The 21,843-nt window shown below is 43.3% G+C and overlaps 1 protein-coding gene across 8 annotated transcripts in view; it reads left to right on the plus strand.

The window, feature by feature from the left end:
* Window positions 1–21,843, plus strand: part of ANO4 (anoctamin 4) — a 325,264-nt gene that overhangs the window by 177,909 nt on the left and 125,512 nt on the right. For 6 of the 8 annotated variants that reach the window (XM_067009963.1, XM_059081938.2, XM_067009965.1 and 3 more), the window contains 2 exons: window positions 3,185–3,229; window positions 13,472–13,603. In XM_067009963.1, coding sequence (XP_066866064.1) covers window positions 3,185–3,229; window positions 13,472–13,603 — 177 coding nt within the window. Of the gene's footprint in view, window positions 1–3,087; window positions 3,230–13,471; window positions 13,604–21,843 lie in introns of all 8 variants that reach the window. The other 2 variants (XM_067009968.1, XM_059081941.2) reach the window with 2 other exon arrangements.

Consider the following 21,843-nt stretch of genomic DNA (forward strand, 5'->3'; position numbering starts at 1 on the left):
AAATCCTTTAAATGTTTAGGAAATGCAATAAGTACTTCATGGCTAATAATGACTTCGTGGCTTTTTATGAAAATGTCTGGCTAATTCAGTCCTTAGAAGGGCAGATAGTTCACCTGCCTATGAGAAAGAAATATTTTCCAAGTGGCATTTTCATTTCCAAAGTACCATTTTTAGAAACCCTGTGTACTGCTTCTTTGAATGGCCAGACCCCAGGATCAGTGGTGCAGGTCCTTACTGACTAGTCCCTTCCAGAAAAAAATTAAAATCTACTTCCACTGAAACAAGTTCAAGAAATTTCAGGAAAATATGATCTTAATTTTTTAAATAACCTATTTTTAAATTTTAAAGTCAGGTCATAAATACTGCACAAACACAAGCATTGATATTTATTCCTAGGGGAATAGAAAACACTTTGCATGGATTTCTCAGTTATTTAAAAGGATTAATTTTCCTCCATCTTACAGTGAATATTCTTATTTTCCCTATAGATTAAGAAAAAGTGATCATTGGCTAGATGGAAGTGAAATAAAGTATTAAACCTCAAATTATAAATGCCAAGATATGTGGAAATAATGGAATCTCTTAAAGGAGGTGGAGGGGTGTAGTACCAAGGACAGTTCCAAAGGGACTAAAGAATTAAATACTTTCAGTTCACAGTTTGCCCATAAAGACCAAGTCAGTGGGCAGATATTAGACAAACTGCCAATTCTAAAATATACCTCTTAATGAGCTGTGGAAAGTTATCGAGACAAAGAACCATCTACGTTCTTAGAAACGAAGAGGAGCTAGGAACACATTTAGAGAAGGGCATAGGCCTGTAATATATCTCTCTGGTGCACCTTATTTTCTTTGTTTATTGGTCTTTATGTCCTAATACCAGTTCAAAATAGAGGCTGGATTTCTAGCATCTATTTTCCTTGAGGCAAAATTCCCAAAAGAATTGAGACAAACATACTTCTAAACTTTTCAGTTATTTATCAATGTGAATTAATACTATATCACACATAAGGACCAAAAATAAATCTATGCTTAGAGTCATATACCAGACCAACGTCTTATAGCCAGCAGAGCTAAAAAGTCTACTTTTGGATAGTAGTAGTAGTTTTACAGTAGTAAAACCTAGTGGAACTGATACCCCCCTCCCCAGTAGCAATCTCATAAAACCTTTTGCCAGAACACACGTCTCGAGCACAGAACCTGAGCAGATTGGAGAAACATGAGAAACATGATGCAAAGCAAATTCCCTTAGTGCCTGGAAGCATTTCATCTCTGAAGGGCCCGGCTGTACCATAGATAACACCTCTGTGTGCTCATTACATAGCAAAGTGCTGCCTGCAAGCAGCATTAATACTTTTCTTATGCAGTATTCAGAGACTGTGATCCAACAATAAAATGAAAACCATAATATCTGTGAATAATAATCTTAAGTGTGTAGGAATGCCTACAGGGCCCTATTTTAGGAGGAAAGACTGTTAGTGTGTGGCCACTAATTGGCCTTATTGATGTGATTTTACCTAAGCATAGCATCACTTGATGCAACTTGGTGCATTTAAAATTTATGCTTTCATTTGGTCCGATGTTTTAGACAAATAACGCTGGCCTAAGGAGACATATGTATTTCCAAGGCAGGAACTGTCCTGCCATGTCAATTCAACAAAATGTTCAAATGTCAATTTAGCTGACTATTTAAATGCCTCCAAGAATCTTTATTTATTATTTTCTGTAGACTGCACTTCTGAATCCCAGGTTTAGTCTCCTAGGATTTTTATTTCTCCAATGTTTAAAAGGAAGTTGAGGAATAGGTTTCTTATGGGAAATTGTCAATAAAACCTGCTTCTGCTAAATACCCGTATGTCGATGGATATGGGTTTTTTAAATAGACTGTTTTTAAAACAGTTTTAGGTTTGCAGCCAATTAAATAGGTACTACAGAGTGTTCGCCTATACCCCCTCTCACCCTACTTACAGTTTCCTTATTATTAATATCTTGCATTAGTGTGGTATATTTATTACAATTGATGGACCAATATTGGTACGTTATTACTATCTAAAGTCCCGGGTTCACTTCTTGCCTTGTACAGTTCTATGGGTTTTGACAAATGCATAGTGTCAGGTGCCCCCTATTATAATATCTCGCAGAATAGTTTCACTGCCCTTAAAAATCCCCTTTACTCCGTCTGTTCATCCCTTCTCCCCCCAACCCAAACCCCTGGCAGCCACTGATCTTTCTCTTGTCTCTATAATTTGCCTGTTAACAACATGGGATATGTTTTTAAGTTTTCACAGATATGCACAATAAATTTTGCTGCATAAGCTTCCCATTCTCTCTAAGTGAGATATCTCTGTAACAGTTCAGAATCCATACAAACCGTGTTCATTTCATTACCACCCCATTGGTTGAAGCCCAAACTATAGAAAGGGAGACTGCATTTTAATAAAGCATCTAATGCATGTGCTCTCCATTCACACTACACCCAGAATTTACATTTGTAATACTTTTTAAAATGCAGGTATATAGAAGGACGACAGATCCTTAATAAGTCTGATTTTTAAAAAGATTTTTTTTCCAGGATTCCTTGGTTTATCTCTTTAATTCACCTATGTGAGGGCCAGTGGTTAGGCAGTATGTTCTAGTGTGGTTGTTTGCAGCAGGATGTTGATGCTTATTTGCTAGTGTCCTTCCCATACTGACTGTAAAATAGAAATATGTATTTTTATATTACCCTTGCCTATATCAGATGAGAGAAGCATTCTCTAAACTTAAAGTGCTGTATAAATATTAGGTAATGTAATCCTGTGCCCACTAAATTATGTATGTTGCCAGCAGGCTGGCAATCCATCTCGGCATCCTGAAAAAAGAGCTGACCTCAGCCGAATTCCTACAAATACCAATTGCTCCAAATTATTGCTCTGCACAGGTTCTGTAGGCGAAGAGCAGCCATAAACAATGATGGTAACACGGAGAGGGGGCGATATCAATGGAAACGATTTCGTATGATTTCATGACTCAAAAAATGCATGCCCTCCGTTCCCACTACATTTCTCACTGTTAATCTCTTTTTAGTTTTTTCTTCTTCACCTCTTACAGGCTTCTATCTTCAATCTCCTTTCCTTCCTTGCTAGTTCAAACTGTAACTGACGATGGGTTTTCTTCTCGACTGGCTTCATTTTTGCTGTTCTTCCAGGAGAAAAATCTATTACCTGCCCCGCCGGTACAAGTTCATGAGCAGGTTAGTAGCATGCTCTGTCATGATGGCGTTTGTGTTAGCTGTTGGCCTGTGTGCTCCAACAGTGACAAGGCATACCAGCTGGGGAAGATGGGCCTTTGTCACATGGGAAAGCTGGCTGCCGTGCCCCAAATCGCTATTTCAGGTTAGGGAAATAGCCTAGGGGGAAAAAAAAAGCAAAGATGGAAATGTTCCTCTAAGAGTCTTCCCTGTGACTTGACACTTGGGAGGATAGAATTTATCTGCAGGTCTATGGAGGCTGGGTTTGGGGTTTTTTTTTCTCCCCATTCCATTAGATAAATTACCAGAAAACCCCGCTGTTTAGAAAGCATCTTTGGTCTGAATGTTACTCTTTTCCCCGCGCAGACTCCTCCCTCTGCTATATGTAACTTGAAATCTAAGTGCAGACAATCACCCTCTCAAAAAGCAGATGGTCGGGCTTCCCTGGTGGCGCAGTGGTTGAGAGTCCGCCTGCCGATGCAGGGGACAGGGGTTCGTGCCCCGGTCCGGGAAGATCCCACATGCCGCAGAGCGGCTGGGCCCGTGAGCCATGGCCGCTGAGCCTGCGCGTCCGGAGCCTGTGCTCCGCAATGGGAGAGGCCACAACAGTAAGAGGCCCGCGTACCACACACACACACACACACACACACACACACACACACACACACACACACACACACACACACACACACACACACACAAAGCAGATGGCTTCTTGGCCCTCCATGGGTGGGGTCCGCCTATGTTAGTAATAGTTTGTTAATAAAGTAGGCAGATGTATGACCTTATTCAGAAGCCCTCCTACCCTCTTTTTACCCCTCCTCCCCCAAAATACTACTGGATGAAGATTGCCTTTACTGTGCTATGAATCCTTCCTAAGCTTGTTTCTCCTTGTTTTTTGAGAAGCCAGGGATGAAGGGGAGGCGTCAGTGATGTCCTTTAATTTGACTCTGTGGTGATCATTGGCATTCTAATTTCAAGCTTTTAATTGGTCTTATGTAACCATTCACCCTGAGCTGAGCTGATAGTTAAACTTGGATACCATTGCACTTGTCTGAAAATCTTAGAGTTCAGTTCTGTGAGATTTAAGATTCCTATTCACTCTGTTTATGTGCTATGCAGAAGGATAAGTAGAAGAGTAGTTGATACATTTTAGTGAGTTTACTCAAATACACATGCACTCAACAAAGTATGACATGAGAATGGGCATTTAAAGAAACTAAGACGTGGTTTCCAAAAATTTCCCTGAGCAGCGTCCTTATTAGCGATCCTTCTTTCATCAGGCAGTTGCCATGGCCTTTGGATTCACCACAATGAGACGAATCCCTTTTCACATAATGACCTTCTACAAAAACTTGGTGCACACTTTAGCCTCTTTCAGTAGTTCTCAAACTTTAGCCAGCATCAGAATCACCTGGAGGGCTTATTAAAACACAGATTACTGGGCCTGTGCTGTAATCTATGCCGTAGATGTCCAACTCTCCACCTGGAAGGTATATGAAGGCAAGGATGGCTCATCCAATTCTTTGTTTCCAGCACCTAGCATGTAGTAGGTGGGGCAAATGAATGAATGAATCTCCATACAAAGGTGTGGGAATTTGCTTGGGGGAAAAGGAGACCACAGAGAAAAGTACAGAAAAACCAGGACTGCCTGAAGTGTCAGACGTAGACTGGGGACTGAAACATTTGCTTATGCTATGGGGAAGAGGTGAGGGCTTGAAAGAAAATGGTGATAAAAGGACCCATATAATCTCGAGGTTGGATGGGATATCAAATGTCATCAAGTCTAACCACTCATCGGCTACTTGAACCTCTGCTATATCATCAGGCAGCCTGTGTTTGAACATCTCTGGAGACAGCGTATTCCTGAACCCATCTGTGAACACCTGACTTAGAAAGTGCTTCCTTAAAATAAGTCATAATCTCTCTCTCTTTAGCTTTCACTCTAAAACACTCCTATTGTAGTTCTCCCTGAATAGCCAAAAGATAATCTACAAAGTAAACAGCAAAATATATGAGAAAGATTGTGAAATTATAGGCAAAAGGACTTAGCAGGTATTTGGAAAACAAGAGATGGTGGCGGACAGAAAGAGGTTTCCATATTAAGGGATCGGGAGGCAAAAGAAGAGTAGAAATTCAGAGAGATACAGGCGTGGTAAGAAAGGTGGTGAATTTTGTTTTAATAATTCTACATTGACTCACAGTAGGTCTTTGAGGTGTTGGTGTCCTGACGGCTTTTGAAACTGATGGCACAGCAGTTGAAGCTAGAGGTAAAGCTAGAGAGCCCAGTTTGGGAGACAGAGCCATAGAGGTCATGACCTTAGCCAGGGGAGTAGATGGAATTTCCCAGGAAACGATGCAGGGAGTGAAGAGAAGAGGGCCAGTAGCAATTGCTCAAAAAATCTGCTTTAAGGAGACAGGAAGAGATGGGAGAGGATGAAAAGGAACAATTTAAGAAGTAAGAGGAGAACTAAGGCAGGGCAGTGTCAAAGGCACCACGTATGAGTTCCCATAAGAAGGGGTGTTCTTCAGCTACTGATGAAGGATGAGAGATGAGAACTGATTTTTGGTCACCATAGTAACCACTGTGCTAGCAGTCTCCATGGAGTGGTGGTTCTCAAACTTTAGCGTGTATCAGTATTCCCTGCATGGCTTTTTAATACTCATATTGCTGGGCCCATCCCCACAGGTGAGGCTCAATAATTTGCACATGTATCAAGATCCCAAGTGATTCTGATGTTGCTGATCTGGAACTAGTACATTTTGAGAATGATGACTACAGAGTAGAGGGTAATAGAAACCAAATTACAGCTGGTGGAGAATGGACAGGGTCCTGATGAATCAGAGGCAGTGAGGGGTCACTACTACCTTGATAAGGTTTGTGACAAGAAGAGAGAGAGGGGGGATGGGATTTAGAACAGGAGCAAGAGGAGGAAAGCAGAGGAGGCTGTGACCACATGACTCATCATATGTACTCCATGTGTATAGAAGGGAGGTTGGGAGTGAATAAGAGCTGGGGAAATCCTTGTTTCTGGAACTGGAAGAACAGCTTACTAAATACTAATTTGGGGCCTGAAAAAATGGATGCTACTTCTTTCGTAGAGAATGGACTTGAGGACACGGGGAGGGGGAAGGGTAAGCTGGGACAAAGTGAGAGAGTGGCGTGGACATATATACACCACCAAATGTAAAATAGCTAGTGGGAAGCAGCCACATAGCACAGGGAGATCAGCTCGGTGCTTTGTGTCCACCTAGAGGGGTGGGATAGAGAGGGTGGGAGGGAGACGCAAGAGGGAGGAGATATGGGAACATATGTATCTGTATAGCTGATTCACTTTGTTATAAAGCAGAAACTAACACACCATTGTAAAGCAATTATACTCCAATAAAGATGTTAAAAAAAATGTTGATACTACTTAAGTGCACATATTACAACTGTAGAAAAATCTAGGCCTTAGGAGGCACCGGGAGACTCTGGGTCAAAATAAAGGGGAAAAAAAGTCCTAACTATGGTTTTATGACACACTGATTCAGAATGACCTCTTAAGCTTCACTGCTTACCACATAGGATTAAATCTGGGACATCAGTTCGGTGGTGTAACTTATTGAAGCCCAGCGTCTGGTGCCAATTTTTAAATGCAGTTTGTCAGAAAATTTTGTATCTACTTTAACTCTCACTTCACCTCAGAACAGCCTGATTTAGACGATGAGGAGTGTGTGTCTCTTTGTAGCCAGGGATGACATTACGAATTGAAGAGCGCATCTATAACTGGTTATCCGAGTTGTACATCAGTAGTAAAATATTGACTTCCAGTATTCTAAAATTCTCATGTCATGCTACGTATGGATATTTAATTTAGCTTTTGGTTTCATTCTTACAAATGACATTTCACTTCATTAATCCGTGAAAGGACCCTTGAAACAAACCTACCTCCTTTCAGGCTAAGAGAAATGAATCAGAAATTGTGAAGTTTCTGAGCAGGCAGAAAAATAGAGCATCATTTACCAAATATCTTTATTTATGAAAGGTCACCTGACATCACAAAGCACACTCGTGTAACTCAGATATGTATTTCTGGAGTAAATGTTCTTTTCATTCACATACTTGGCCGTTAAATGTGACTTCAACACTGACCTTTGGGCAGACTTACAGGTATTACAAAGTACCTATCCAGTCAGGAGGGGAAATTTATCATCGTCTTCTGCCTTATTATTTTTTTGCCTTCACCAAATCATACAAATATAATCTGCAGAAGATATGCTTACAGAGTAATAAATCTGTTGACTGTGGGTGGCTTGTAGCTGCAGTCTCATTACTACTCATTCTTTTTTCCTCCACGCCCCCGTACACATCCTGCCTGATGTTCTCCTTTGCAATGCTTAGCAGGATGAATGCTGGTCCATAGTGCATTAGACTCTCAGTGCCATCGTAATCAGATGAGTATACAGGCAACATGACAAAATGGCTTGGATGTTTCCATCCTCGTCTTAAACAAATTAACATACATAAATGTTCCAAACCCTTTGGACTCTTCTAAGCTGTGCCCCGGTTAGCAGCCTTGTGACCTAAAAGAATGACAGTAGCTTCCCAAGATCCCTAACTATCCAAGGAGAGGCTGCAAACACAGGGGACTTGGCTCTGAGAAGAGGAAAAAGAAATGCAAGCCTCCTGTTGTCTGTTATCCATCCAGGAGGGCTTCATTTCCTGCAATGTAAGCCTGTGTATTGTGCCTTCATTAAATTAAAAAAAAAACCAAACAAACCACTCATCTGTAGGTGTTCTCTGGGCATATTATCTCTGCAAATGTTATCTAACTGTTCGAAACCTGATGCTATTATTATAATATTCTGGTCTGGGGAAAAGCTGGTGTCTCTAAAGTAGCCTGTTTCATTTAATTCAGCCTGATTAAGTTGTCATTAGTACAAACTCCCTCCTGGGTTGTTAGTGGCTCCAGGGAAAGGCCCTTGTTTTCTTCTTCTTCAGGGTATACCCTCAGCATCCAGGTTGGGACTCTGTGCACAGCCAGTGATTTATAAAAGCCTGCAGATAGGTTAGCCTGTTAGAGGCGAAGTCCTTTGCATGTGGCCTTTTCTGTAATCGTCACCACTCCTGAGGGGTGGGTAGGATTGTCTCCCCTTTACAACTGAGATAACTTGAGGTCAAGTTGTTTTAACCAGGACCTTCCCCAGGCACATTTCCAAGGCACACCATGGAAAGGCACAGCCTGGAAGAAGTGGCAGATCTGTGCCCATTTGTCTGTGCTTGTGCCGTGCTGGCAGCTCTTTCCAGCTATGCAGAACCTCACCTGTCATGAATCGGCATTTGGTCAAGGACCCCGAACTTACCATCAGAACGACTTTCTTAAGAAAGTAACTCACCTTTTAGTCTAGATATTAACTTGGCAAGTCAAGGCCACAAATACCCAAGTGGATGATCCATCTTTATTGAGTTGCCTGTGTAGTCTGTGAGACAGCTTTTGCTCAGTAAATGGCAGAAATGGAACGAAGTGGCAGTGTATCCAACCAAAGTCAGTGCGCCATCATTAAGCTGACATTTTCTCTTTTCCCCGTCAGAGGAGACTTTACTAAGTAAGCCCTACTTCTATGTTGAAGAGACAGATGGGGTGCTTCCTGGTTAGTTGGTTTCTTTTACAGGCCTAAGTAAATTTCAGGATTGCCTGTTTAGGGATGTTTGTGAGACATGGAAGCACAGACCTCAATATACACGGGAGAATCATAGCTCTCGAACGTCTGTTGAGAACTCGGTAAATAAAAGTTCATTGTCATCATTTTCTTCAGCCTAGAAACCACTACTTAATTGAGCATTTTGTCCATGCAAGGTATCATGCAAACGCTTATGCATTATCCTTACCACTTCCTTAAGCAACGGGTATGTTAGCTCAGAGGAGTTTAGTCCCTTCCCCGGCATGGCACTCCCCATTTTCGTTCTGGGCACTGAGGATCTGACTCCAGAGTCGTCATTCTATATGAAAGGTTATCCATTGTGCCTCTTGAAAAGGAAAACTCTTTTTTTGACCTCAGCATGCAGGATCTTCGTTCCCCAGCCAGGGATCAAACCCACACCCCCTGCGGTGGAAGTGCAGAGTTTTAACCACTGGACCGCCAGAGACATCCCTAAAGGAAAACTCTTTATTAACTCAAGTTTGTTGAAAATGGTATAGCCAAGATATTATTGCGGAAATCACCACCATGTATTGAGAAAGCATCTGATTTTTCGTCTTAGAGATGAGGATACTAAGGCCCCGGGAGGATAAAAGGGTTAAAAGGCTTGTCCCAGGCATCCAGTTTAAGTCTCATGCTTTCCAGCCTGGTGGCTTTTGCACTACGTGTCTTTCCTTTGCAAAAGGTGGAAGGGGGTCCTCACTGATGTCTGAGTGACACAGTTTGGGGACAGGAGTGGGTTTGTGGAAGAGTGACCATTCGTCATCCTGCCACAGAAGGACAGACCCTTGTTCCCCGAGCCACCTACCTGGGAGGTAGGGGCAATGTGTAGAACGGGTCTCAAGGGGAAGATGGGCCCAAGACTGGAGAGGTGTGTTAGTCTCCCATTGCTGTTACAACACATTCCCGCACATTATCTCAATTCTCCAAGTCACAAGTCTGGGCTGGGGGAGGTTTCAACTGGTTTCTCTGCTCCAGGTCTCACAGGCTGAAATCATGGCGTCAGCCAGCCCAGCTCTTCTTTGCAGGCGCTGGGGAAGAATTGGCTTCCAGGCTCAGCCAGTTGGCTGGCACAGTTCAGTTCCATGCAGTCATTAGCACTGGGGTCTCCGTTTCTTGACTGGCTGTTAACCAAAGGTCTTTCTCAGCTTCTAGAGGCTGCCTGTACTCCCTGGCTCCTGGCCCCCTTCATATTCAAAGCCAGCTGGGGCCAGCTGAACCTTTCTCATGCTTTGAATCTCTCTGACCTCCCTTTTGCCTCATCTCTCCTGTCTCCAGCCAGAGAAAGTTCTCTGCTATTAAATGGCTTAGTGATTAAATGGGTCCCCCTGAGAAATCCAGGATGCTCTCCTTAATTTAAGGCCCATCACCTTACACCTGCGAAGTCCCTTTGCCATGTGACACGACATATTTACAGGTTCCGGGATGAGGGTGCAGAAATCTTTGGGGGGCCATTCTGCCAACCAGAAGAGATCACAAACTGCTGATCACATTTGAGCATTTTTTCTGTCATTGTGAGCACACAGCCTGGACTGGCATGTGTGATGGGACCAAGACAGCCCATTTTTCGGTGCGCGGGCCTCTCACTGTCGTGGCCTCTACCGTTGCGGAGCACAGGCTCCTGACGTGCAGGCTCAGCGGCCATGGCTCACGGGCCCAGCCGCTCCGCGGCACGTGGGATCTTCCCGGACCGGGGCACGAACCCGCGTCCCCTGCATCGGCAGGCGGACTCTCAACCACTGCGCCACCATGGAAGCCCAGGGGACTTGTTTTTAAGATATCTTTTGAATATCTTTCTTCTACCATAGTGTTTCAAAAGCCCACTTCCTCCCCATTCCATCCCTTTAACATTAGCCTCCATGGTCCTCAAGGAGTTATTAATAACACTGCTCTCTGCCTAGCAGCTTCTCCAAAGCATTTCATGCACGTCCTCTTTTATAAGCCTCCTAGCAACCCTGTGAGGTCAATAAGATGATGATGATCTTAATGATCCCATTTTAAAACCCTTGAAAAATAAAGCTCGGAAAGGTGAGTGATTTGTGGAAGGTCACACAGCTGATAAGCAACAGAGCCAGGATTTAGGCATTCCAAGAGCAAATCCCAGCTCCTTTCCACCATGCCAAGCAGCCTCCCCTCACTTCCTTTCCCCCTCAACTCCTCATTTTTCGATGAACTAATCACTTTCATACTCTGTTCTCTCTCTCCACCATCTCCACATTTCACTTAAATTGTGGTGCCACAAGCTGGTTGCTGAAAGCTACCATTTCATTCCCATGCAGTATTTATGCCTGAATTTTTACAGCTTTGTTTTTATCCACACTGAGCACTGTACCCATCTGGATTTAATTCATAGTCATTGCATGCAGAGCCCAGATTCTGTGAGAAAGCGAATTTTGCAAAGTGTAATCCGATTAGTGCTGCAGACTGGAGAGAAGTGGGAGGTGAAAGCTCTATTACGGAAAACCTCTGGGCCAAAGTCTTCTTTCGTGAACAACTTTTAAGGCAATCAGATGAAATAAAGCCAAGAGCCACGGGGAAGGCAACCAGCTTAACTAGGAAGTCTAATTTAAGGACTGTATCATTGAACTTGGACGAGTGATAGATGCTGGTGAAGCATAATTAACCTTTTCAATTGAAAGGCAGAAGGACAAAAATGTTAAGCAAACTGGTTGCTCAAATTCTTGTCTTTGGGAAGAAAGAACAGATAGCGATAATAGCCAGTGTTCACTATGCACCAGACACCCTTCTGGAGACTTTGTATACGTATTGGTCAGTTAATCATCGCAACCCTATGAACTGAGAAGCATTATCATGCCCATTTTACAGATAAGGAAATTGAGACCTGGCAAAGTTAAGTAACTTGCCCAAGGTCACACTGCTAATAATTACAGAGCCAGGGCTTGAATCTGGGCACTCCAGCCTCCTCTCTGAAGCTTATCATCTCACTGTATTTTAAGTGTCTTTAAAGAGATGATGGGGGAATGGGGTGGACTTGAAGGAGAAAGGAGATGGGAACGTTTTCCCTTTCTTCAGTCTTTGGGCCATTCTAATCTATTATTCTTGTCTGGGTCCATGACCCTGAGTAGGATCTTTACTTCTGTGTGTGTATGTGTGGTGGGGACAGGTCCTCGTGGAGAGGAGGGTCTTAAAGAAGCCGGAGGATTCTTTCCAGTTTGAACTTTCAGGGACTCTGGATAAAGGACAGCCACCACCAGGCAGAGTGAGGGTTTGTGGTGAGGCTGGAACAATGCTGAGGATAAAAGGTGGTAGAAGAGAAGCTTACTGTTATTTTTCATTTCGGAGTTGATTGCTTATATAAAAAATAATCCCTTCAGCTGAGAGTTTCACAGAAAAGGATAAATTGCCATGTAAACGATTTTCATTGGGAAAAGAAACAAAACATACCCAAATTCCATATGTTTTCAGTTAGTAGACTTAGAAGGCATTTAAAGATTTTCATCCCCAGAGAAATGTGTCCCTTGAATAGCCCCTAAGATTCCCATTATCAACCACTTTGATGGGGGTGATCTTTAAAATCAAGAGTGCGGAACCTGCAATTTGGTTCTGGCTTTATTCAGTGGCTGGATAATCACCCCTGCCGTGGGTCTCTTTTGTGATGTGTAAAACGCGAATGGTACCTGTTCGGTCCGCTTCACAGAGATGCTATTTGATATGTGCCCTTGGAGAAGAAAACATTTCAGGGGTTACAGATACCTGAGGTAGCATAATCATTTAAAAGTCTGCTGCGGTATTTGCTCCTTCCAGGGGCTGGCTGTGAGTGGGTGAGAATCTGGTCACGTGGAAGCCAGGCGTTTTCATCAGCAGAAATCAGAGGGAACAGGGAGGTAGCCAAGGGGGGAAACCATGGCTTGAAAACCACTTTGGAGACAGTGTCATTTTGTCATTTCCCTTGGCTTGGCGTCATCGTGTGCCCTGGCCAGAGGGACACACGTGTGTCATGATGCCCCAGCCCCTCGAGGACTTTCACGTCTCAGCTTGAAAAGAGACGTGAAAGTTCAACAGCATGCCACCTGCTGAGAGGCTGCTTGGGGAACGTGTGCGTGGCAGGAAGCAAATCGTGACATTGGGCTCTCTGTGCACAGGCCACCCCCTGGGATGCACTGTCACCCCTCGCTCAAAGCTAACTATAGCTACAGCTCTTCCCTGACCTCAGATGGGGAGATTTTCCAAGCACACAATGAGTTTCTGGAATCTGCAGGATGGCCAAAGTTAAGGTCTCAGCTGCCTTGCTTAAGGGACTGTCCACTTCCTTTCCGGAGCCTTCCAGCCTCGTTCTGTTCCTTGGTCATTCGTTGGCATGTGTAGACATACGACTCACAGCTGTGATATCATGGACAATCATCTCAAAGCCCCTTGGTGAAACCCCAAGAACACTGGGTCTCGGCTCTCTTCTTTCTGTCTGTTGAGTGGGAGTTTCGTGGGTGCAGTGAGCATGCCCGGAGTGTGTGGGTCATATTTACGGCTCTGTGGAGACTTCCCTCCCGTGTTTTGGGGCCATGCTGACATGCTGTACCCTTTGGTCTTGCCTTTCATGTACCACAGGATCGATAAACAAATAAGCAGTTTTCGGAGATGGTTACCTAAGAAGCCAATGAGGCTGGACAAGGAGACACTGCCAGACCTGGAGGAGAATGACTGCTACACTGCCCCTTTCAGCCAGCAAAGGATCCACCAGTGAGTGTTTCCCATGAAAGCCCTTGTCTTACTAAGGACAAGCAGCTGTGGTAGAGCCCTCTCTGCGCGCCTTTGATTCCTTGGCCCGTGGAAGGAACAGCGTAGTGCCCTTCTCCCCTGACAGTCCTGTGAGTGTTCATATCCCTTTTATATTAGTCAGGGTAAGCAAAGTGCTCTAACAGACCATCCCCACGTCTCAGCGACTTAACACAATTGAGCGCTCGTCCGTGTGTGTGTCGGTGAACCACCTTCTGCGTGGTGATTCAGAGACCCCGACTTCTGTCTTGTGGCTTCGCCGAAGCCCCCCGTGCTTGGAGCCCCCTGAAGGCTCATCTGCCTTGAGCCAGCAGGTAAGGAAGCTGGTCTACACCTTGCCCTATTAAAAAGAGGGATTGTTGAGTTAAAAACAAAAACAACTCAGTTCACCTTTCAGCTCCCCTTTCTTTAACAACTCACCGAGTTGCCCCAGGAAAAGCCACAAAACCTAGCAGCCGGCTTCCTGGCTCATCTGTCAGTCTCTGAACAGTAATTTGTCACTTTTTACATGTGTGGTTGTGGGGGGGAGGTTAGCTAAGTAATTGAGCATTTGAGGAATTGAGAAAGTGATAAAACCAGGCAAAGACAGCCTCTTAAAAGGAGGATAAATCAAGTCAGCCTGGCCTTGCTCCCAGCCAGGCTTCAGGAATTCCTGGCTTTCCCTGTTCCAGCCATATAACAACAGCCTCAGTAAAAATGACTTACCTGAAGGGAAGAAAAGGGGTGACAGATTTTTTTAAAAAATAGGTTGCCAACTTTGAGAAAAAAAATAAACCAAATGGCAATTGCAGGAAGTGCAAGCTGGGGGCACATTGCAGCAACAGAAAATCAGTTAAAGCCTATGGACTTCTAGAGGGCGAAGGAGAGAAGAAAAATCAAAGAATAGATGCTCTGCATCAAAGCGTAGAATGCACAGGAAGCAACTCCAGAAACTACTGAAATAGCCAAACTTTGGATCCCCACAGGTTAGACTGATGCCAAATGAGCCCCATTATGTGAATGTTTAAAAGGGTTATTGAAGAAGACATGAAACTCAGAGCTCAGCCTCAAAATCCTAGTTAAATCCTCCATGGGAAATAAGAACCGAGCGAGATTTCATGTTAACTCAGAGATCAGGACCTAGCATGTTTTCTGAAAAGAAGAAGACAGATGAAAGCTGACGTGTCCCCACTCTTCGTTTAAACTCTCACTGCGCCTGTCTTGTTCATCTTGAAGTTTCTTACACAAGTGGTCGTTTGTTTTTAAATCCTCCTGGAGTAGAGGCTGGTTTACATGCAGGTTTTTGCTTTGCTTCTTACCTGCTTGAGAGAGTACCTATAGCGCAGCGTAGGAGGGTCTCAAAACTTTTAGATGGATGGAGGGGTGGAAGAATCAATGAAATATATGTTGTGTGCCTGGGGTTTGTTTTACTTCAAAGGGACACAGGTAAATGGAAGAGGAAGATTTCCTACTCATTTTCATGCTGGCTATGTTTCCTAATGTTCTGGCTTTACAACAGAGTTTCTCAGGAGGGTTCCCCAAATCAGAAGCCCCTGGGCACCCATCAGGATCTTTAGGGACTAGAGCTGAGAATCATACCTTTACAGGTATTTTAAACTATATAATAAATGAGAGATGATATAGCATGTGGGACGGCGGTATTCAGCCATCTCTCACATATATCTGAGAAGCTCTTTTGACATGTTTTGGTATTCACTCGCTGAATTATTGATTCATTCCGCGGTCACTAATTTGATGCCTGCTTCTTGCCAGACACTGTCTTGGGACGGGGCATATAAAGATAAATTAGACACAGCCTTGACCTTACCTAGTAAATAGGTCATTTTATTTTATTTTAAATTTTGTTGGAGTCTGGTTGATTTACGATGTTGTGTTAGTTTCAGGTGTACAGCATAGTGATGCAGTTACACATATATTCATTCTTTTTCAGATCCTTTTCCCATATAGGTTAGTACAGACTATTGAGGAGAGTTCCCTGTGCTGTACAGTAGGTCCTTGTTGGTTATCTGTTTTATATATAGTAGTGTGTGTGTGTTAATCCCAAGCTCCTGATTTATGCCTCCCCCGCCCCCCCTTCCCCCTTTGGTAACCATAAGTTTGTTTTCAAAATGCGTGAGTCTGTTTCTGTTTTGTAAATAAGTTCATTTATATCATTTTAAAAATTAGGTTCCCCTAATTTTATGATATGAGTGATATCATATGATATCACATCATATGATATGAGTGATATCATATGATATCACATTATATGTTATGAGTGATATCACATCATATGATATGAGTGATATCATATGATACTTATCTTTCTCTGCCTGACTTACTTCACTTAGTATGATCATCTCTAGGTCCATCCATGTTGCTGCCAATGGCATTATTTCGTTCTTTTTATGGATGAGGGATATTCTTCTTTATCCATTCCTCTGAGAGTAGACCATTCTAAATAATTGTAGACAGTATATTGGGTGTGACTTAAAAGAGGGAGTGCTCCGTCCTCCAGATTTGGAAGGAGGTTGGCAAGAGATGAGGGTGGGTCACAAGAAGAAAATGCTTGAGATGGGTCTTGAAGGATGACAGTTGTCCAGGTAGGTAAGGGAGAAGCACATCCTAAAAAGAGAGAATAACATCTGTATAAAAGTATAAAGGCATGAAACAGAATGGGGTGCTTGAAAAACCACAAGTAGTTTTCTGTGATGGGGTGTAGGGCGTGAGAAGGCCTGGCATTATTGTTTGAAAAAAGAGAGTGATCGGTGGAAAATGAGCTTTCAAGATAGGAGTACTAAGGAGGAAAAAGCAGAGGGACAGTTGGAACAAAGCAAACCTAAGAACCAGACCTCAGTGGCACCAAGAGAATAGTGTAGGTAGTTCTGTTGTGCCATTGGGAGATGAAAAATTGAACAAGTGTCTTGAATGTTATGGGTGGGGGGATTTCTTTCTCTTTGAAAATTGTCATGCCACATGGACAACATCTCCTTAATGATAGTATAAAAGTAAGACTTGAAGAACACTGGCTGTCAAGTTGGAAACAGTTGTTTGGTACAATTAGAAAAAGATTTCCCTAGGATGGTTCGAGAGTGATTTTAGTGGGTTTAAAGCAATCAGAAGTAACTGGTTAATGAGCTCTGGGACTTATAACATGATCTATTGGTTTTCCAAATGCAGTCAAAAATCTCATGTGACTTCTTAGTTTTGCAGAATGTTTGATATTGTGTTAATCTAGGAATAAAAAAGGATAATAGAAATTTAGGGGTGTGTGTACATGAATGTAGGAGAAAGAGAAGATAATTGGAAATTTAATAAATAATGACCAAAATGGAAAAGAGCCTTAAAAATACTCTACTCTCAGGATAAAACCCAGAATCCTAGCTTGGCCCACTAGCTCCTGCTTGTGTGGGCTTTGGCCGCGCTGAGCTGCTTTGACCTCATTAACTCTCTGTGCACTCTTGTCTCCTGTCTACACATGCTCTTCCCTTGCCTGGAATACCCTTTCCCTTAGGCTCCCTTCTTGCACGTTGCATCAGAGATGTTTCCTCCAGAAAACCTTCCATAATTTCCAAACTTCACCCCTGATTCTGGGTGTGGGGCACTCTTCTATGTCTAAGTAATCATTTTTTTCCTATCATAGCTCTTAACAGTATCATCCATTTTCATAGCTTTCTCTTAGACCATAAACCCCTTGAAAGACTGTCTGTATCACCACTATGAGTCCCATAGTTGGTACTTAATAATGATTTGTTAAATGAGAAAATAGCTGAATACATAGAAATGAAAATAGGAGAATCATATTATGAGCAAAGAATAAAGATGATGTGAAGTTAGTTCACTGCGTACTCATCTCAAACCAAACTCGACATTTTCTCCTCAAACGTGGTCCACCTTCATTAGCCCCTGTCCCGTAAATGGCGCTAATTTTTGTCCAGTTGCTGAAACCAAGGCCTGAAAGCTATTCTAGACACCTCCCTCACCTCCGCTTCCCACATCTAATACATCTCCAAAGGCTGATGATTTTATGTCCTAAGTGTCTCTTTAATCTAGCCATCTCTGCCACCATGATCTCACCTCTAAAACCCAGAAATAATATAACAGGTCCCCTGGCTCTACCCTTGCCTACCTCCATTCCATTCTCTTAAGTGCGTACAGAACGAGGTTTTAAAGATGCACGGCTAATCATGTCACTTCACCCAGCTTAAAAACCTTAGAACAAATATGAAAATTTTTGAGAATGACCTACAAGGCCTTGAATGGCCTGGCCATGCTGCCAACTTCTCTCCAGCCTTATGACTGCCTTCCACCCCTCACTTCTCATGATCCAGACACATACAGCCTCCCTCAGTTCTTTGGATGCACTCTGCCTCAGGACATTTGCACATGACGTTTCCTCTCCTAGCATTCTCTTCCCATTCCTTCCCCACTTCCCCAAGTTTATTCTTATTCATCCTTCAAAACTCAGCTCCAGAGACTCCTCCCAGGGAAGCCTTCCTCCCATCCTTCCAAAGACCAGGTCTCTTTGCTTTAGCAGAATGTTTCCCATGTAACACTTTTCATATATTAGATTTTATAATTATTTGGGTGTTAAATGATTAATGCCTAACTGTCCAGGTAAACTTTGAACTCCATGGAGACATAGGCCATGTCTGTTTCTGCTCACAATTATGTCTCCAATACTTAACACAATGCTTAGCGTACAGTAGATGCTTCATACTTGTCTATTAAATAAAGTCAGGATAAAAGTAATAAAGAGAACATGGAATAATCATAAGTTTTTGTACTTTGAACTGCATTGTACAAAAGGATGAAAAGTTGAGACTCAATTAAAACACAAATAGCCTAGCTTTCTAGTTTCTAGTTAGTTCAAATAAATACCCATGGTGGGAAGCAATAAAAGCAAACCTGTGGGTACACATCTTTATATAAATCAACATATAGTGCCTTCGGTCATTTTATATGGTGTCACCAAAGGTGGTCCTACAGATGGGAAAAAATTTATTAGATGCCAGATGCTATTTTAAAGACTTGAGTCCTCACAGCAACCTGATGGGAGAGGAGGTATTATTATCACCATTCAACAGAGGAAGAAATCGAGGCACAAAGAGGTTAAGGAACCTGGCAGTAGGTCACACAGCTAGGCTAGTCCACCTGCCTGAACAACCCCCAAGTATCAGTGGTTTAACTCTGCAGAAGTCTGTCTGTTGTTCACATCGTGGTCTAGTGCGGGTCACCACAGGGAGGGAGGTGCATTGGCCCTTCTCTGTACAGACACTCGGGTACCCAGGCTACTTCTGTCTGGTGACTCTGCCGTCCCCTAAATCCCTTCCATCTGGTTTACCGAAGGGGAAAAGAGAGATGAGTGATTTTTGTAGGAAGTTTTAGGGGCCAGTTTTAGAAGTGGGGTACAGCACTTTTGCCCACATTTCATGGGCCAGAGCTCATCAGGGAGCGACCCCTAACTCGAGGGACGCTAACATAAATACCTGTGTGCCCAGGAGGAAAAGGGAAATAGGTTTGCCGAATAACTAGACAGTGATGGATCAGGAATTCAGATTCAGACAGAGAGGCACCAGGTCCCACGCTGTTCAACATCGTGCTCTGCTGCAGGATGTCTCAACCTCGGCACTTGGATATTTGGGGCTGAATAACTCTGCTGTGGGGGCCTGTCCTGTGCGTTGTAGGATGGTTCATAGTATCCATGGCTTCTATCCGTCAGATGCTAATAGCAATTTCCTGCCGCTGTGAAGATCAAAAATGTCTCCAGACAGTGCCACGTTTTCCCTTGTGGTGGTTGGTAGGGTGAATACAAAATCCCACCCCCTCCCCCCTTGAGAACTGTCTCTCTACTGTCTTTTATCACATGACACCCTTCAGGCAGGCCCACCCACTCTCTGAGATAAATTAAACTCTGGTCGAAGCTGATGGCTGTGACGGACAAGTCCATCCAGGAATTAATTTATTCCTCTTCTCCTCCTTGCCTGTGGGTGTTGGCCTGCTTCAGTAGCACTCCCCTTCATTCTTAAAATGGCATCAGCAGTAATACCCTTGAGGCAATTACTTTCTAAGGTCGATACTCATAATAAAGGTTTTCTGCTGGGAGACAGAGAAAAGGAAATGTGTGAAAAAGAGTCATGTCATTTTTTTATAATGTATATATATATACGCGGCGTTTTCTTTCAAGAAATAGATCAATTCTAAAATGCCTTTCAGAAAAATATTTGTGTAAGGTACAGAGAAAAATATTCCTTCCTGAAATTGAAAAGTTCTCTCATTACCATTATTGTATTTTGATGAAAATCCATAAAAAGTGAGGTGAAATTAAGTACTGATCACTTCCTCATGGAAGAATCTGAAACGTTCGTTTGTTGTGTGTGCATGTGTTTAAATAAATATTCCTTCATTCACATGCTCCACGCCTGTTGTTGTTCTGGGGGCTTGGGAATCAACAGTGAATAAATAGGCCAAGATTCCTGCCCTCCTGGAGCTTCCATTTTAGCTGGAGGTAACCAACACTAAGTTATAAACCAGTGGTTCTCAATCAGGGGAGTGATTTGGCAACGTCTGGAAACATTTTTGGTGGTCCCAACTTAGGGTGAGGGATGCTACTGGTATCTAAGGGGTGATATGGTATCTAAGGGCAGGGACGCTGCTCAACATCCTTCAGTAGGCGGCAGCCCCACAACAGAGAATTATCCAGCCCTGGAGGTCACTAGTGCTGACGTAAAACTTTTTTAGAGTCTAGTTGATTTCCAGTGTTGTGTTAGTTTCATGTGTACAGCATAGTGATTCAGTTATACATATACATATACTTGGAATGGAATTTCCTCACATGCCTTTCTCCCCCTGCTAGACTGAGCCACTGAGTGCGGGAACCGTGTGCCTGGCGGCCGGTGGCACCCGGGGCTCGATCGTAGGACCAAAAGAAAAGGAGAGGAGGAATCAGCAGAGATGGCATTCTTGCCACCCCTGGAGGACAGAGCCTGGGCTCGGGGGTCAAGTTCGCTCATCTCCTAAAACCAGGACACCCAGAGGAAGGGTTGAAAAATATAAATAGTATGTCATAAAACATAACCATAAAAACATCAAGAGTCAGTGGTGGTCTCTGTGTTCACCTTGAAATTACCCCTGGCTTGCTGATTTATTTTTTGTCTCAATTCTGCTGAATGATCATTTTTCCTCTCTGTTAAATTCTGATGTCAGGACTAATGCCTGACCCCAAGATATTTAACTCATGCCTCAGACATTTTAATTTCATGTGTCATGTGCATATATGAAAAGGACAGTATAAAAAGACCACTTGACATGAAATTGGCTTACATGCCTTTTTTTCTCCCTCTAGACATTGAGCTAGGAAATCATGTAAAAGTCTAGAGAGTAACAGAATGGCACATCTCTTGGTGCCCAAGAAAGCACTAACCATGGAGATCTGGGTGCTGGGCCAGCAAGAGCTGGTAAGGACAGGAGAAAGTTGCTGAAGGGGATGGTGGGTGGAAGTTTCTCTGTAACTGCCTCCCCCGCCTTTTTTTTTAACATCTTTATTGGAGTATAACTGCTTTGCAATGCTGTGTTAGTTGCTGCTGTATAACAAAGCGAGTCAGCTATACATATACATATATCCCCATATCTCCTCCCTCTTGCGTCTCCCTCCCACCCTCCCTATCCCACCCCTCTAGGTGGTCACAAAGCACCCAGCTGATCTCCCTCTGCTATGCAGCTGCTTCCCACTAGCTGTCTATTTTACGTTTGGTAGTGTATATAAGTCCATGCCACTCTCTCACTTCGTCCCAGCTTACCCTTCCCCCTCCCCGTGTCCTCAAGTGTATTCTCTACGTCTGCATCTTTATTCCTGTCCTGCCCCTAGGTTCATCAGAACCATTGTTTCCCCTTAGAGTCCATATATCTGTGTTAGCATACGGTATTTGTTTTTCTCTTTCTGACTTCACTCTGTATGACAGACTCTAGGTCCATCCACCTCACTGCAAATAACTCAATCTCGTTTCTTTTTATGGCTGAGCAATATTCCATTGTATATATGTGTCACATCTTTATCCATTCAGCTGTCCATGGACAGTTAGATGTAATCCCCCTTTGATTACATAATCACTTAACCTTCCTGTCAACCGAATAGGCCAACAGACCGTGGCAGTGAGGTTTGGACAAGAGTGGTCAGCCAAACGGCAGTCTTCACGTAGTAGCGGCAGCCATTGCAAGATAAGAGT

Source organism: Kogia breviceps, chromosome 12 (genome assembly GCF_026419965.1).
Source record: "Kogia breviceps isolate mKogBre1 chromosome 12, mKogBre1 haplotype 1, whole genome shotgun sequence".
In the NCBI taxonomy this organism is placed as follows: Eukaryota; Metazoa; Chordata; class Mammalia; order Artiodactyla; family Physeteridae; genus Kogia; species Kogia breviceps.